We start from the raw sequence: 13,502 nt of genomic DNA, 5'->3' as shown, positions 1-13,502 counted from the left end.
TTTTCTCGTTGTCACACAGTTGTTTTTATTTCTGTTCGGGGAAGAAGGCGGCCAGCGGGGTGCAGCCCCGTAAAGCAATATTTTCTCCTCACATGCCAAACGAAAACACAGCCAAGAAGCCCAGCGCTCCCCGTCCCCTGCCCAGGCCAACCACCCCGCGCAGGGGCTCCCAAAACTTCAGGCACTACTTGGCTCTTTCTCTACGGCACTACGTTTCCTGTGGCCTCCACAGAGCCACACCATTGTTTTTTTTATTAGCCATTTTAAAAACGAGGAATAAAAGGATATTTAATGAGCCACCCCCATGGGCGTGTATGTGCTTTGTTTAGCAACCAGGGACAGAGAGCTTCAGTCCTGCAGGGTCTTTTAGGGTCTCAGACCTCCCTCCCTCCCCTTGTGGGAGAGAGGGAAGCGGGCCCGACAAGAGCGAAGCCCGGCCCCATTTCGGGGAGGCTCCTCCTCGGGGTGCTTTTGAGCAACCCCTGGTCCCACAGAAGGGAAGTTTTCTTCCAGGGCATGAGGAAGGCGGCTCTAGGGAAGGTGTCGCAGGAGCTGGGGAAGCTCAGGGCCCTGTGCACAACGCTGGGACCAAAGGAGGACATTGGCATCACGGAGTGACTGCTGCTGGGGCTCCTGGACCCCACGACGGCAGCCCTGGGTGCTCTGCCAGCAGCCACCTCCCCACAGGGACACGGCGCCTCGCTGGGGCCACCCCTGTCCTTGCCAGGCCCGGGAGGTGACTGGCAGAGGGGTGCAGAGCCGCTCAACCCAGCCCCACAGCCAAAGCCAGGCAGGAGCACCCCTCACCGCTGCTCGGGGGGTGCTTGGCCATGCTCCTCACTCCTGGCCGCAGTGTGTGGGGCAGCACCAATCCTACACACCCCCACAGACCCCCCCCCCACCCTCCCAGTCTCAGCTCCTTGCTGCGACGGCCAAGGGTTGCAGCAGCCACTGCCACCAGCCCTCCTCAGAGCAGAGACTTTAATTAAAAGGTGACTAAAAAAGAGAGGCCCCATGCACTGGGTTGTTTTGGTATAAAAGGCCGAGGTTGGCAGCGCCGGTGCCAGCAGAGTCTGTCCCCTGGTCCCAGCTGGCTGCACGACACGAGTGGGGGCTGTGGGGGTGTCCTCTCTGCAGGGGGAGACAGGCCAGCCCGAGCCCCCCGGGCCAAGCGCTGCCAGAGGGACAAGTCCCTCCCAGGTCAGTCAGTGCCGCTCCTGTCGGCAGGGGGGTCCCCAGGGCGGCGCCGGCGTGGCCTCACCGCAAGCTGCTGCTGCTGCTGGCCTGGGAGCTGCCCACCCCCGGGTGCTCCGGGCTGTGCCGGTTCTGCAGAGGAAGGACAGACACCACGTATCCCGTAAGACCTCCCGCTCACCAACAGCACCCCCGGAACGGCTGCCCGCTGGCTCCTGGCCCTGCTGCTGCTGCCTGGGCCAAGCTCGGTGCCAGACGGCCCCTGGGGTGGGCACAGGCTGGGAACCAGACCGTGGCTCTCCTCACCCACCTTCTTTTTCTTCTTTTCTTTCTTCTTCCTCTTCCGCTCCGGATCCTCCTCTTTTTTCTTCTTTTTCTTCTTGTGGTCGGAATCCGAGGGGGTTTCTGGGGAAACAGGAGCAGCAGGTGAGCCTGGCACCCCCGAAGCTGGGTGGAAGGGGGGGCGGCTGCGGTAGCGAGGCACAGCCCCTCACCTGGGGGGACGGGATCCTGGGTGCGGCTCTGCTTGTGCTTGTGCTTGTTCTTCTTCTTGGGCGGCTGGATGTGCATCAGGCGGCACTGCTCGGGCAGCTGTGGAGAGGAGACAGGGCCGGTCAGGCCGGGCCAGGCACCTCCCGCCCCACGGCCCCTGGCCCGAGCGGCTGTCCCCGGACACTCAGCTGCAGGCTCACCGGGCCAGCGTGGAGGCGGAAGCCCGTCAGCATGGTGCCGGTGAGGGGGGTGAAGGAGCTGCTGCAGATGGGGGGCTTCTCAATGAGGGAGCGCAGGCTGCTGTTGTCGTGGGAGCCGGGCAGGTCGATCATGCCGGGCAGGTCGGGGAGGAAGTTGCTGAGCTTCTCCTTCACCTTCTTGCCGCAGAACTTATTGTAGGCATGCTCCAGGTTGTAGTGCGTGATCAGGTTGGTGCTGCCCGTCAGCTCCGTGGTGCCTGCAACAGCCGCCGGCCGCGGGGAGGGCGATGGGGTGGGCGCGGGGCGGTGCTGCCGCCCGGACGGGCCCCGGCCCTGCCCCGCACCGCCGAGGACACCCCCCCCCCGGCCCCTTTTCCCTACTCGACAGCGACCTGTCTGGCCCCGCCCCCTGCACGCTCATTGGCCTGCCGCCCTGTCAGTTAGCGCCTCCCCGCCCACCGCCCCCATCCCTTATTGGCCCGTCGTGCCGCCAGTTGGCGCCGCGTCCCCGCTCCGCCGCGCCGATTGGTCGAGCGCGGTGCCCGCCCTCCGCCCCACGGCCCCGCCCCCAACCTGGCAGCTCCCGCAGCAGGTAGAAGGGGCCGGCGGCGGCCTTGCGGGCCGCGTCCTCGCCCGGAGGCGGCGCGGCGGCGGCGGGGGGCGGCGCAGCCCCGGCGCCCGGCGCCTTGGTGGGCCCGAAGCCCAGGGCGGCGGCAGCGGCGGCGGGCGGCGGCTCGGCCCCGCCGAACAGTGCCGAGAAGTTCTCCATCTTCCCGGCGTGCCCCGCGCGGGGCCGGCTCGCCCGCCGCGCCGCGCCGCGATTGGCCGAGCGCCGCCCGGGCTCCGCCCGCTGCCCCGGTTGCTAAGGGAGACTCGGCCGAGCCGTCTGATTGGTCGCTTCTGTATTCCCCCTCCATTGGTCAGCCGCGGGGGTGTGAAGAGCTTGACAGCTCCGCTCGCCACTGGCCAGAGGGGACGAGGACCCGCCTCCCGCAGGCGGGCGGCCCAATAGGGGCGGGGCGGCCGTGCGCGCAGGGGGAAGATGGCGGTGGTGGCGCCGCTGCTGGCGCTGCTGTACTCGGTGCCGGGGCTGTGCCGCTGGCTGGCGCGGCCCTACTACCCACTGTCCGCCCTGCTCGCCACCGCCTTCCTGCTCGTCCGCAAGGTCCCGCCTCTCTGCCGCGGGCTGCCCTCGCAGCGGGAGGACGGCAACCCCTGCGACTTCGACTGGGTGAGGCGGCCGGGCCGGGCCTCCCGCGGTCCCGGGCCTGGCCCCTCTCCTGCCCCCGTAGCCTGCCGGGGTCTGCCCCGCCTCCCTGCGCTCTTGGGCCGGGCCCTGCCCTGGGCCTGCAGCCCCAGCCCTGCTGCGGGAGGGGAAGCGCGGTAGCCGCTGGCGTCGCTCTGCCAGGGGCTGCCGGGCGCCGGCGAGGACGGGAGGCCGTGCCCGTCGCTGCGGGGGCGGCCCCCGCTCCCTGCTGCCTCCGCCCGGGCCTCGGGAGGGAAAGGGGCGGCAGGAGGGGGCAGGGGACTGGCAGGGACGCGGGGCCGGGCCGGGAGCAGCCTGGCAGCAGCCTGGCCGCAGCAGGGCCGTGCGGCTGCGGGGGGTGCTGGTGGCCGCCCCCAGGCCCAGCAGCCGGGCAGCGCTGGGTGACTGCAGGGTGCCGTGGGTGCCTCCTGCCGACACCGTCTCTCCTGTCCCAGCGGGAGGTGGAGATCCTCATGTTCCTCAGCGCCATCGTCATGATGAAGAACCGGCGCTCCAGTGAGTCGGGGCCTGTGCTGTGGGGTGGGTGCAGGGGGCCGGAGGGGCTGCTTATGGGGCCTCCCCCACAGATCTGGGTGGACCAGACCTGGCCCACTGCCCAATCCCCCCTGGTCTTCTGCGGGGGTCTGGCCCTGTCTTCTATCCCGCTCTCCCTTCTTCCCCAGTCACTGTGGAGCAGCACGTCGGGAACATCTTCATGTTCAGCAAAGTGGCAAACGCCATTCTCTTCTTCCGCCTCGACATCCGCATGGGCTTGCTTTACCTCACGCTCTGCATAGGTGAGACCTGCTGAGGGGAACCCATAGCACTGGGGTAGTGGCGGTGCCCCCTTGGCACGGCTTGGCTGGCTCTTGGCAACCGCAGCCCCTACCTGTCCTCCACACCAGCAGGCTGCAAGGGCCAAAGCTCCCTCTTGCCGTGGGGCTGGCCTGTGGCCTGTGTTGCAGGAGGGGGTGCAGGCGTAAGGAGTCTCCGTGGGCCCCGGGGGCAACAGTAGGCAATGGGGGGGGTTCAGGAAGTGCCTCAAGGAGGAGGGGGGGTCTGCCTGCCCCAGGGCTCGCTCTGCCTTGGTTCCCCCGGGCTGCTCTGTGGAAGGAGGGAGCCCCCTCCCAAACCCAGCCTGTGCCTTCCAGACACCGGGGGGGGTGGGGAGCTCAGGGGTGCTGTCGTTGCAGTGTTCCTGATGACCTGCAAGCCGCCCCTCTACATGGGCCCCGAGTACATCAAGTATTTCAGTGACAAGACCATCGATGTGAGTATCCCCGCCCCAGGGGGGTGGCAGGGGCCTCTGCCTGCCATACCCTGCTGAGCCCCGTGCCCCTGCGGCAGGAGGAGCTGGACCGGGACAAGCGGGTGACCTGGATTGTCGAGTTCTTTGCCAACTGGTCCAGCGAGTGCCAGTCCTTTGCCCCCATCTTCGCTGACCTCTCTCTCAAGTGAGTGGGGGGGCTCCAGCAAGTCAGGGGGGTGGCTGGGGCTGGTGCCCAGCCCTGCAGTTGCCCGCAGCACTTGCAGTCATGTGTCCCCATCCTCCCCAGGTACAACTGCTCGGGGCTGCACTTCGGGAAGGTGGACGTTGGCCGGTACACAGATGTCAGCACCAGGTCAGGGGGGAGACGGCCTGGGTAGCAGGGCCTGTGCCAGGACAGAGTCCTCGGGAGTCCCAGGGGTTACTGCCGGCCTGTCCCCCTCCTGCCACAGGTACAAGGTCAGCACCTCGCCCCTCACCAAGCAGTTGCCTACCCTCATCCTCTTCCAGGGCGGGACAGAGACCATGCGCCGGCCACAAATTGACAAGAAGGGCCGGGCCGTGTCCTGGACCTTCTCTGAGGTGGGTGGGATGCTCCAGCCCCCTGCCCCGCTGCCTCTGTGAAGGGGGGGGGGGGGGGCCGCGGGGGTCCACGGGGGTGCCAGTGCTGCCTGTTGGCCACAGGAGAACGTGATCCGGGAGTTCAACCTCAACGAGCTCTACCAGAAGGCCAAGAAGCAATCGAAGCCGCGGGAGGAGGGGCCCGAGGAGCCCCCCGGCGTGCAGGCAGGGGCCGCGTGCCCCGACGGGGAGGCCAAGAAGGACAAGTAGAAGCTGTTACTCTCCACCGCCTCACCCTCACCCCGGTGGCACCGGCCCCGTGGGGCCTGCCTGCCCGCCCAGCCCGGGGCCGGCTCTGCGAGGGGAACGTGCTCTGGGGCGGGCAGGGCCCTGGGACAGCCCTCGCCCCGGTGACCGCTCGCCCCGCCGCTCACAATAAACGCGCCGTGGCCGTGTGCTGTCGGTCCCCAGTGCGGCGCCGGGGGCGGGGCTTGTCGCCGGGGGCGGGGCACCGCTCAGGCACCGCGCTCCAATTGGCTGGCGCCGCTGCGATGGCTGCCCGGCGGGGAGGGATGACGGTGGGCCCGCCGGCGGAACCACTGAGCCTGCCGGGGGGGGACAGGGGGTAGCGGGTCTGGTGTTACCGAGGGCCGCCCCGCCGCCGCTGACCCGGGAAAGGCGAGGGGCTCCTGCGGAGGCGGGGGGGGGGGGGGGGAAGTGTTTCGCGGGCTGCGGTTCGCCGTTCGGGTGCCACCACCGCTCCCCCGCGCGGTCGCCCGAGTGGCGCAGCTCCGCGCGGCGCCCCGTGCTCCCGGCACGTGGCTGGCGCAGCAGGTAGGCAGCGGCTCCCCCGGGACCCCCTTCCCACCCGCTCCCACACAGCGGGGTCCGCGGGACCCTCCCTTCCCCCGGCGGGACCATAGGGCAGGCCCCTCCCCTTCCCCCCGCCACTGCCCCGGCCCCCACCGCCCCGACGGCTCTCCCCAGCATGGCTACCCGCGGGAGGAAGCGCCGGGCCCAGCAGCCGGCGGCGGCCGAGGCCCCGGAGCAGACGGCGGCCCCAGAGAAGCGGGCGCGCCCCCGCGGCGAGGGCAGCCCGGGGGGCCCCGGCCCACGCGTCGTCATCGAGCACTGGTGAGCCGGGCCCGGGGGGGTGGGGGGTGTCCGCGGGGCTTCCCGGGGTGCGGTGCTGACCCCCCGCCTGTCCCCCCAGCAAGAGCTGACGGGTGTTCGGGCGCAACGCGGCGGCGGTGAGCGAGGCCCTGCGCGGGGCCGCGGCCCACCTCCCCGTGGACATCAACCCCCGGCCGCCGCGCAGGAACAGCTTCGAGGTCTCCCTGGTGAAGGAGGACGGCAGCAGTGAGTGCCGGTGCCGGGGGGGAGGCGGGGGCTCCCCTACACCCCTGACCCGCCCCCCTCGTCCTCCCCAGCCGTGGAGCTGTGGAGTGGCATCGGGAAGGGGCCCCCCCGCAAGCTGAAGTTCCCGCCGCCGGAGGCCATGGTGGAAGCCCTGAAGAGCAGCCTTGCGTAGAGGGAGTGCCCAGGTGAGCGTGGACGGAGACCAGGAGTGCACACCCATCACCTCTCCCCACAGCCAGGCCGGGATCAGCACCCACGGCACGAGCACCCATGAAGAGGCGAGACGAAGTGGGGGGCACCCACCAGCCCCAGTCCCGTCTCTGATGCTGCCGCTCCACCGTGGGCAGCCACCGCCTGGACCCCGGCACCCCCCACGCTCCCCCTTGTCCCCCGCTGTTCCCCAATAAAGCTAGGCAGCCCCACGGCACAGCTCTGCGGGCTCCAATGCTTTATTCCAATGCTGCACAGCCTGGCAATGCAGCCCCTTGGCCCGGGGTGCGGGCAGCAGCTGGGGGTGCAGAGCCAGCCCCTAGGTGAGGACATCCACCTCCTCCTCCTCCTCCTCCTCCTCCTCGTCGGATGAGGGGCAGGGCCAGACGCAGGCAGTGCGCCAGCACGGCTCCACTGTCCCCACGTCCACCTCCTCTTCCTCCCCATTAGGGTCACCTGGGGGGTCCCCCAGTGGCACCGCCTGCCAGCAGCCCTGCCGGGGTGCAGGGGGCACCTGGCCGCGCTTCCTGCAGGCCGCCCGGGGGGGCTGCCGGGGTGGGGAATGCCTGCCCGCTCGCCCCAGGGCACCCACGTCCCCAGGGGGCCGTGGTTCCACCACGGAGCCGGGCGCAGCTGGGGGCTGCCTGTCCTGCACCACCTCCCAGCGCTCCCCGCTCTCCACCTTCCGCAGCTTCACCCGCTCCACGGGGCCAGGGCCGGGGCTGGGCTGCAGCATCCCTGGCGAGCAGGGCCACCCCTGTGGGGACGCACCACTGCTCCCAGCGGGGACACTGCTGACGCCTGGCCCAGCCCCACCACCCGCCACCGTGGGGGAGCCGTGCTGGGGCGGGCGCAAGCAGGAGCGGTTGAGCTGGTGCTGGGGTCCCAGCCTCACGAGGCGTCCCCCCTGGAGCTGCAGCGACTCGAGCTCTGTGACGCGGAGGCGCCGGGCGGCCGCCAGCACCTCCTGCACCTCCTCGCGCGTGGCCTCCAGCTCGGCGGTGTAGAGGAAGCGCACCAGCTTGCGCAGCGCCCCGATCCGCAGCCCCCCCAGCTCCAGCACCACACGGCGACCCCGTGGGGGCAGCTCCCGGCCCAGCTGCTCCATGAAGAAGGGGCTGCAGACGGAGAGGACGCAGCAGTGGGCCACCACCGCCTCGCCTGCAATGTAACAGCGGCTGTCACCACCCTGCAGCCCCCCCCTACTCTCCCCAGTCCTCCCCAGGGTGTTGTGGGGACCCTGCCTGCAGGTCCCCTGAGAGCACTGGCTCCTCCATGGGCCACGCCACCCACTCACCTTCAGCCTGCAGGACCACGTCGCAGAAAACATCTGCTCGCTGCTGCTGCTGGTGGAGGTGCCGGAAGGCCGTGCGGAGCAGGCGGGTGCTGCGGTAGAGCAGCCTTGGGGTGGCCGACGGAGAGCCCATGGGCACCCTGGGGAGAGAGTGCAGCGCTGGGGACCTGGGGACCAGCACCCGCCTCCCCCACCTCAGACTGGCCCAAAAGGTTTGGGGCTGGGACGTGGCGGGGCCTGCCCAGGACTGTGGGTACCAGGGCGTTCCGCACCACCCGTGCAGCCACGCAGCGGTCTGTGTCACCACCCCGCAAAGCGCCACGTCTCTGTGCGATGTCCCACGCAGCCAGGCAGCGGCCGTGCAGAGCCCCGCAGGCCCCAGGGGCAGCCCGCGCGTCCAGCCCACAGGCCAGCACAGGGGTCCACGCAGCTATGCACAGGCCCGGCCGCCCATGCAGCAGCCCCACAGAGCTCCCTGGGCCGTGCGACGCCCTGCGTGCCCCCGCTAACCCCCGGGGCTCGCTCGGACCCCGGTGGGCGCCGGCCACGGCGGCTCCGGGGGTGGGCAGGCGGGTCTGGAGTCCGTGGTCTGCCCCCGGCCTGAGGCGCGGCAGCAGCACCCCCCCCCCCCCGCCGCCCGGACCCACTGCGTACCTGCCGGTGGGAGGTGGAGGCGGCTGCCGAGCGCCTGAGGGCACGCGCACGGGTGCGGGGCGGCCGCGCGTGGGCTTGGGCGAGGCCGCGTCCCCTCCTCGCAGCACGCGCGCCCCTCACACCCGCCGCCTCGCGTGGCCCAGCAGCTCGTCCCGCCCAGCAACAGCCCCGTCATTGGCTCATCCTGCCGGCCAATCGCGCCTTTCCAGCCAATGGCGGCGCGGCGGGTGCTGTGGCGGGAAGGGCGCGGGGGTGGGGCTCTGCCTGAGGCGGGCGGAGGGGACGGGGCGGCCGTGGAGCCCCCGCCGCCGCCATGCCTTGCTAGTGTGAGGCCGGCGTTTCCCTCAACCCTCCTCTGGCTGCCATGCCTCTGCGTGGGCCGAAGCAGCTCTGCATGACGGGGTGGCACTGGGGTTCGCTAGTGTAGCGCCCTGTGCCGGGCCTTGTTTTGGATTTTCAAAGTCTGCCGTGGCCTTGCATGTGAGAAGCAGCGTGGTCGCAGCTCACAGACGGCTCTGGGAGGGGTGGGGCACGCACACAGACAGCGGGCAGAGAGGGGGAGATGGACGGTGGGTATTTTGGAAGCCGTCCTTCGTGCAAACGATGCTTCCTACTCAGTTTGAAAGTATTTTGTCATTTTATAAAGCATCCATTGTAAGAACATCTGCGTCAGTCACTCTACGCGCATGAACAACAATTATAGTAATCCTGGCCCGATTGCCCTGAGGTATTAGCTGTTCTTACAAACAACCAAAGAGGGTGGAAATTTCAAGAGCTGCAGAAGAATAGGAGTCTAAATGATGCCATGGGTTTTAAACCTACAGCATTTTCAAATGCAGTTATCATCCTCTGTTATTTTCTGTGGCCTTGCAGATGGATTTTTGTCTGGTTTGACATGCGAGGATGGGTTTTCTTCTCCATTTTTGCTGTGTGCAAAATGGACGCAAACCAAGGAAGAAAGTGCCTGATGGTGGATGTGGGCCAGCGGCCACTGAGGTTAGTTGCAATCTTTCCATTGACCTCGGGTGGCTTGGAGCCTGGCCGTAAATGCCAAGGGATACAGCGAAGCACGTAATTTTATATCAAAGTGCTATCATATGCTTATAAAAATAGAAAAAAAATAGACATGTTTCCTCCCCCGCCCCTCAAAATCTTTTCAGAATTACAACAATCGCAGCTGTCGCTTAGAAAGCTTGAATTTGTTGGGAGCGGATGAATCCAGGTACTGTTTGGGGTAGTAGTACCCGCCCGACTGCTGCTGCCTTGTGTTTCTAAATCCACCCCAGCCTGGTGATCCACCTGTGGGTCCACACCGGCCCCTGTGCCCTTGGTCCCGTCCCTGGAAAACTCCCCGTGGGAAGCACCTTCAGCTTCAGGGAAGACCTGAAGCGACACACAGCCCTGGGCCCAGCACAGCCGATGGGACCTTTGCTTTGGGGCAGTTTTAGTATTTCACAGTGGCGACAGCACTCATCGCTGTCACGCAAAGCCCACTTCCCCGCTGCACCCCCAGCAGCTGCGGTGCTGCCTCTCCCTCCTCACCAACAGCTTTGTCTGCCCTTAAAATTTACTGAGATATGGTCTGGCAATACCAGCAAACACTCCCATTGTAGATACACAAAAGAGGCTTCTTGTGAGTGTGACTTTTACTAGTACCCAAAGCCAAATAATCTGCACTGAAAGAAGCACCCACACCCTGTTGTCCTATTGATCCCTCTCTTTAAACACCAACATCCATATTTGCTGCCACAATTTGCTGGATAAAAACAAGCAACTGTAGCTCTCACTGTTATGCAAGCGAAACGTGTAAGGCCATGAATCCTTCTGTCCGCCCTCAGCTGTTGGGAAGCTGGTTACCTAAGGCACGGCCCTTGCTTCGCTGTGGTCAGGGCTTGGGCGGCTGGGCACAGCCCTGCGTGACTCAGTGGACTGGGAATTCCAAGCAGGGTTTATCTCCCAGTGGGATTCACTGGGGAGGGGAAGGGAAGGCAACTTAGTCTGGAGGCCGCCTGAAGGTGCGCTGGCTATCCAGTTGGTGGGAAGAGCGGCCTCCACACGGGACAAGTCATGTCTTCCCCACGTCTCCCAGGCCCTCGAACCAGCAGATTCTGAGCTGGTTTATTTAAGAGAAAGGAAATTCATCTTGGGTCTCACTTGCAGCTGTGATCATTTTCTAGCAATATCCCTTTTCACTCTGGTTGCTGCACTGCAGTGCAGGAGCTGCCCCTGGTTCCCCGTCCTTGGGAGGTACCTCGTGGTTTGCTGCAGCTGCTGCAGAGGGGAAGGATGAAGGCGGGTGTCCATGGCTAGGAAAAGCACTGGATGTGTACAGGGGAACAAGAAGAGACTGTACGTAGCGATAGATTATTGTGGGGATGGGAGGGAAGGAGATTTCTATGCATACTTCTGTCATTTGCACATCTGAGCAAAAGATGTAACAGGAATCCGACAGTCTGAGAGCCTGATGGGGTGCAGCCAGGCCGGACACCAAATGTTGAAGGCAGGCTGGTTTGCAGGCCTGGGAGAGCCCGAGCACAGCGGGAGGCAGGCGGGAGGCAGGTATTGGGCTTTCCTGTGACTCTGTGCCGAGCACACGGAGCTGCCAGGCGCCACTCCGCAAAGGAGTCAGGGTGAACTGTGGACTTGCTTTATCACCTGGTGTCTTCACGTTAGAGCTGAAAAGCTCCAGCAGTCCCAGCTTCCCTCCTCCCCTTTAATGCTGGTGTCCAACGGATGCAACCTTCTCGGTGCCATACTTCCTCTCGCGTGGGGGAAGACAGCAACCTGTCGGGATTCCCATAGGAAAGGGGCTGTGGAAGTGTCTTGTTATCCTGGTTTAGAACAATGCAGGCCATCTCTCTGAACCGCCTGCGCTGGACCCGAAGACGGCAGCCTCCCCTTCCTGCTGCCTTCCACCACCGAGAAGCACTGATCTGTCTCGTAAACAAGCTGTCTTGCTCTGTTCCGGTGGTAGCTGTGTTTTCTGGGCGTCTCATCTGGATAAGACATCAGCAGCGCTGTAGGATGAAAGGGGATGTGCAAGATGTTATTACACGCAATTACTGTAAAAGAGGGCAAATTTTCCCATGCCAGTAACACATCTCTTCTCTTCTTCCCAGGAAGTGGTGGGATGGACTCCTCTGCCACAGTAGTTACATTCAAACAAGAGTGTGATCTGCTGCTGGGTGAGCTGAAGGCAGAGGATCAGGGTTCAGCCTGCCTTCAAAAGTAAGCATGCATCACCGGGTGTTCTGGCAGCTGCCAGGGCACAGCTGCATCAGGAGCTCAAGCTGACTGCGCTGATAGACTCCGTCCAGCTCCATCCTGCAGCCCTCGGGACACGAGGCACCCGCCCAGCTTCAAAGAGCTCTGACTCCAGCTCCGACCTGGAGCCAGCAGAGGTGTGTTCGCAACAGGGTGTTTAATCTTTGCAGAAACTAAAATCTTTAAAGGCTGTTAAATTTCTGGGCTGATCGAAACAGCAACAAAGCGGCCATGCACCAGGCCCAGCAGAAGGCTGGCCCAGGCTTCCCGCACCGGCGGCCGCTTACCTGTCGTCTGTGTCAGGGCGGCCATCTGCCATGCACGGTCCCCGCTGCACGCTGGGGCATGCTGCCTGCATCTCCCACACTGTCATGTGCAAGGTGAAGCCTTAGCACGACTTGTGCACCCTGCGCTCAGCCACCCACCTTCCTCAGGGCAGGACGGGGGGACTGGGTATTTCGGGCAGTGATAGGGAAGGGTAAGGAGGGAGCACGGGCAGCTGCGCTTGGAATCTACTTCTGGGCTGAAATAATTTGTGAGGTGATGTGGAACCACCCCATCTGGTGATGCCCCCCTACCCACGCCCGTGGCTCCATGCTGGTTTCACCCCGCATTGCCAAGGGCAGTGGGTTTGTCCAGGCGCGTCAGGCCCATGCGCATACCCCACCGACAGCCCGTAGTCCTGACAACCTGGGCAGGAGCCCTGGAGGCTGTGGCATGGAAACCAGTGCTGGGGTGGAGGAGTGAGCTGCCCTGGTGGTTTTTTGCTGAGGGATAGCTGTCCCTTCAGAGATGTCAGAAATTCCTGGGACACGCCGGTGAGGACTCCTCTTCCCAGAACAAATTGCAAGAGCACCTCTTCTCCCTCCATGTCCCCAAGATGCAGGGGACGCACCCACCTCCGTCCTTTATGTGGGCAAAGAGGAGGAGAGGGCAGCCAAGGACTATTTGCGACCTAGGAGCAGCTATCGCTCGAGGCACAGGGCCAAGAGGGACCCCAGCTTGCTCCTTTTGGGTGACAGTGAGGATGAAGGGGTACAGGGAGGAGGTCTCGGTTCCCTGCCATGGGATGGAGAAGCGTCCCCCCTCCCAGGGAGGGCCCGAGGCCGGCTCTCTCTACAGCCAGCAGGTTGGATGGTCTGTTTTACAAATCAAACAAGGGAGCTAGTTTGGGGGTCCCACACCCCGATAATCTCCTTAAGTGTGCCTTTCACAGCCCTATGAAATGCCATTTCTCCAAATTTTGCGCCACCTTCAGCAGACCTCACCTTGGCTGGGGGATTACCCTCCACTGTCCCATCTCCCCCACCTCCTTGCCTCACCGAGCAATGCATATTTACCCCAAGAATCACTTGTCCCCACCCAAAACCTTCCTCAGCTCTTTTCCTCCTGTCATTGTCTTGCTAACAGTGTGGCAACTGGGAGCAGACAGGATCCTCCCCAGCGCCTGGGTCCTGCCAGCCCAGAGCCGGACACCGGGCAGAGAGCTGTTGCCTTCGGGGACCTGGACCCGGAATTCTCCCAGGTGAGCGGCACGGAGCATGAGAAGGGGCAGGCTCTGCATTGCTTCCTCGTCCCTAGGGAAGGGGAGTCCTCCCGCACCACGGTGCAGGTCCAAGAGCGCTCGCAGCAGCAGTGCACCCGAGCTCAGCTCCATTCCCAGAGCCATGGAGTGACAGCAGCAGGCCCTGGGACAGAACACTGCTCCCTTGCGCAGTGCTACTCGTTCTGGAGTACGTTTCTCCAACTGGATTAGCTGCA

General features: G+C 65.2%; 3 protein-coding genes across 3 annotated transcripts; 2 read left to right on the top strand and 1 right to left on the bottom strand.

Moving 5' to 3' along the window:
* Nucleotides 1–279: 279 nt before the first annotated feature.
* Nucleotides 280–2,655, bottom strand: MED19 (mediator complex subunit 19). Its single transcript, XM_075426563.1, has 5 exons — nt 2,460–2,655; nt 1,887–2,143; nt 1,689–1,785; nt 1,505–1,599; nt 280–1,326 (listed from the first exon to the last, which is right to left on the bottom strand). Exons 1-5 carry the CDS (start codon nt 2,653–2,655, stop codon nt 1,258–1,260), a joined length of 714 nt encoding a protein of 237 aa, XP_075282678.1. The 3' UTR covers nt 280–1,257.
* A 234-nt stretch (nt 2,656–2,889) lies between these two features.
* Nucleotides 2,890–5,416, top strand: TMX2 (thioredoxin related transmembrane protein 2). Its single transcript, XM_075426839.1, has 8 exons — nt 2,890–3,117; nt 3,588–3,648; nt 3,816–3,929; nt 4,326–4,402; nt 4,480–4,586; nt 4,689–4,754; nt 4,852–4,981; nt 5,084–5,416. The coding sequence occupies exons 1-8, from the start codon at nt 2,929–2,931 to the stop codon at nt 5,228–5,230; spliced, it is 891 nt and encodes a 296-aa protein (XP_075282954.1). The 5' UTR covers nt 2,890–2,928; the 3' UTR covers nt 5,231–5,416.
* A 259-nt stretch (nt 5,417–5,675) lies between these two features.
* On the top strand, nt 5,676–6,746 carry SELENOH (selenoprotein H). The gene is made up of 4 exons (XM_075426840.1): nt 5,676–5,794; nt 5,948–6,094; nt 6,174–6,319; nt 6,391–6,746. The coding sequence occupies exons 2-4, from the start codon at nt 5,949–5,951 to the stop codon at nt 6,489–6,491; spliced, it is 393 nt and encodes a 130-aa protein (XP_075282955.1). The 5' UTR covers nt 5,676–5,794; nt 5,948; the 3' UTR covers nt 6,492–6,746.
* Nucleotides 6,747–13,502: the final 6,756 nt, after the last annotated feature.

Source organism: Opisthocomus hoazin, chromosome 7, assembly GCF_030867145.1.
Source record: "Opisthocomus hoazin isolate bOpiHoa1 chromosome 7, bOpiHoa1.hap1, whole genome shotgun sequence".
NCBI classification, from domain to species: domain Eukaryota; kingdom Metazoa; phylum Chordata; class Aves; order Opisthocomiformes; family Opisthocomidae; genus Opisthocomus; species Opisthocomus hoazin.
Note: the sequence above shows the minus strand (reverse complement) of the source record. Positions and strands in the feature narration are given on the sequence as shown.

Excerpts from the sequence above, each read along its gene's own strand:
- MED19 (XM_075426563.1), bottom strand. The coding sequence starts at position 2,655 with ATGGAGAACTTCTCGGCACTGTTCGGCGGGGCCGAGCCGCCGCCCGCC. Across the intron at positions 1,786-1,886 it reads TCCGCCTCCACGCTGGCCCG|CTGCCCGAGCAGTGCCGCCT; the intron begins GTGAGCCTGCAG and ends TCCTCTCCACAG. Across the intron at positions 1,327-1,504 it reads AAGAAAAGAAGAAAAAGAAG|AACCGGCACAGCCCGGAGCA; the intron begins GTGGGTGAGGAG and ends CTTCCTCTGCAG.
- TMX2 (XM_075426839.1), top strand. The coding sequence starts at position 2,929 with ATGGCGGTGGTGGCGCCGCTGCTGGCGCTGCTGTACTCGGTGCCGGGG. Across the intron at positions 3,930-4,325 it reads TTACCTCACGCTCTGCATAG|TGTTCCTGATGACCTGCAAG; the intron begins GTGAGACCTGCT and ends CTGTCGTTGCAG. Across the intron at positions 4,403-4,479 it reads TCAGTGACAAGACCATCGAT|GAGGAGCTGGACCGGGACAA; the intron begins GTGAGTATCCCC and ends CCCCTGCGGCAG.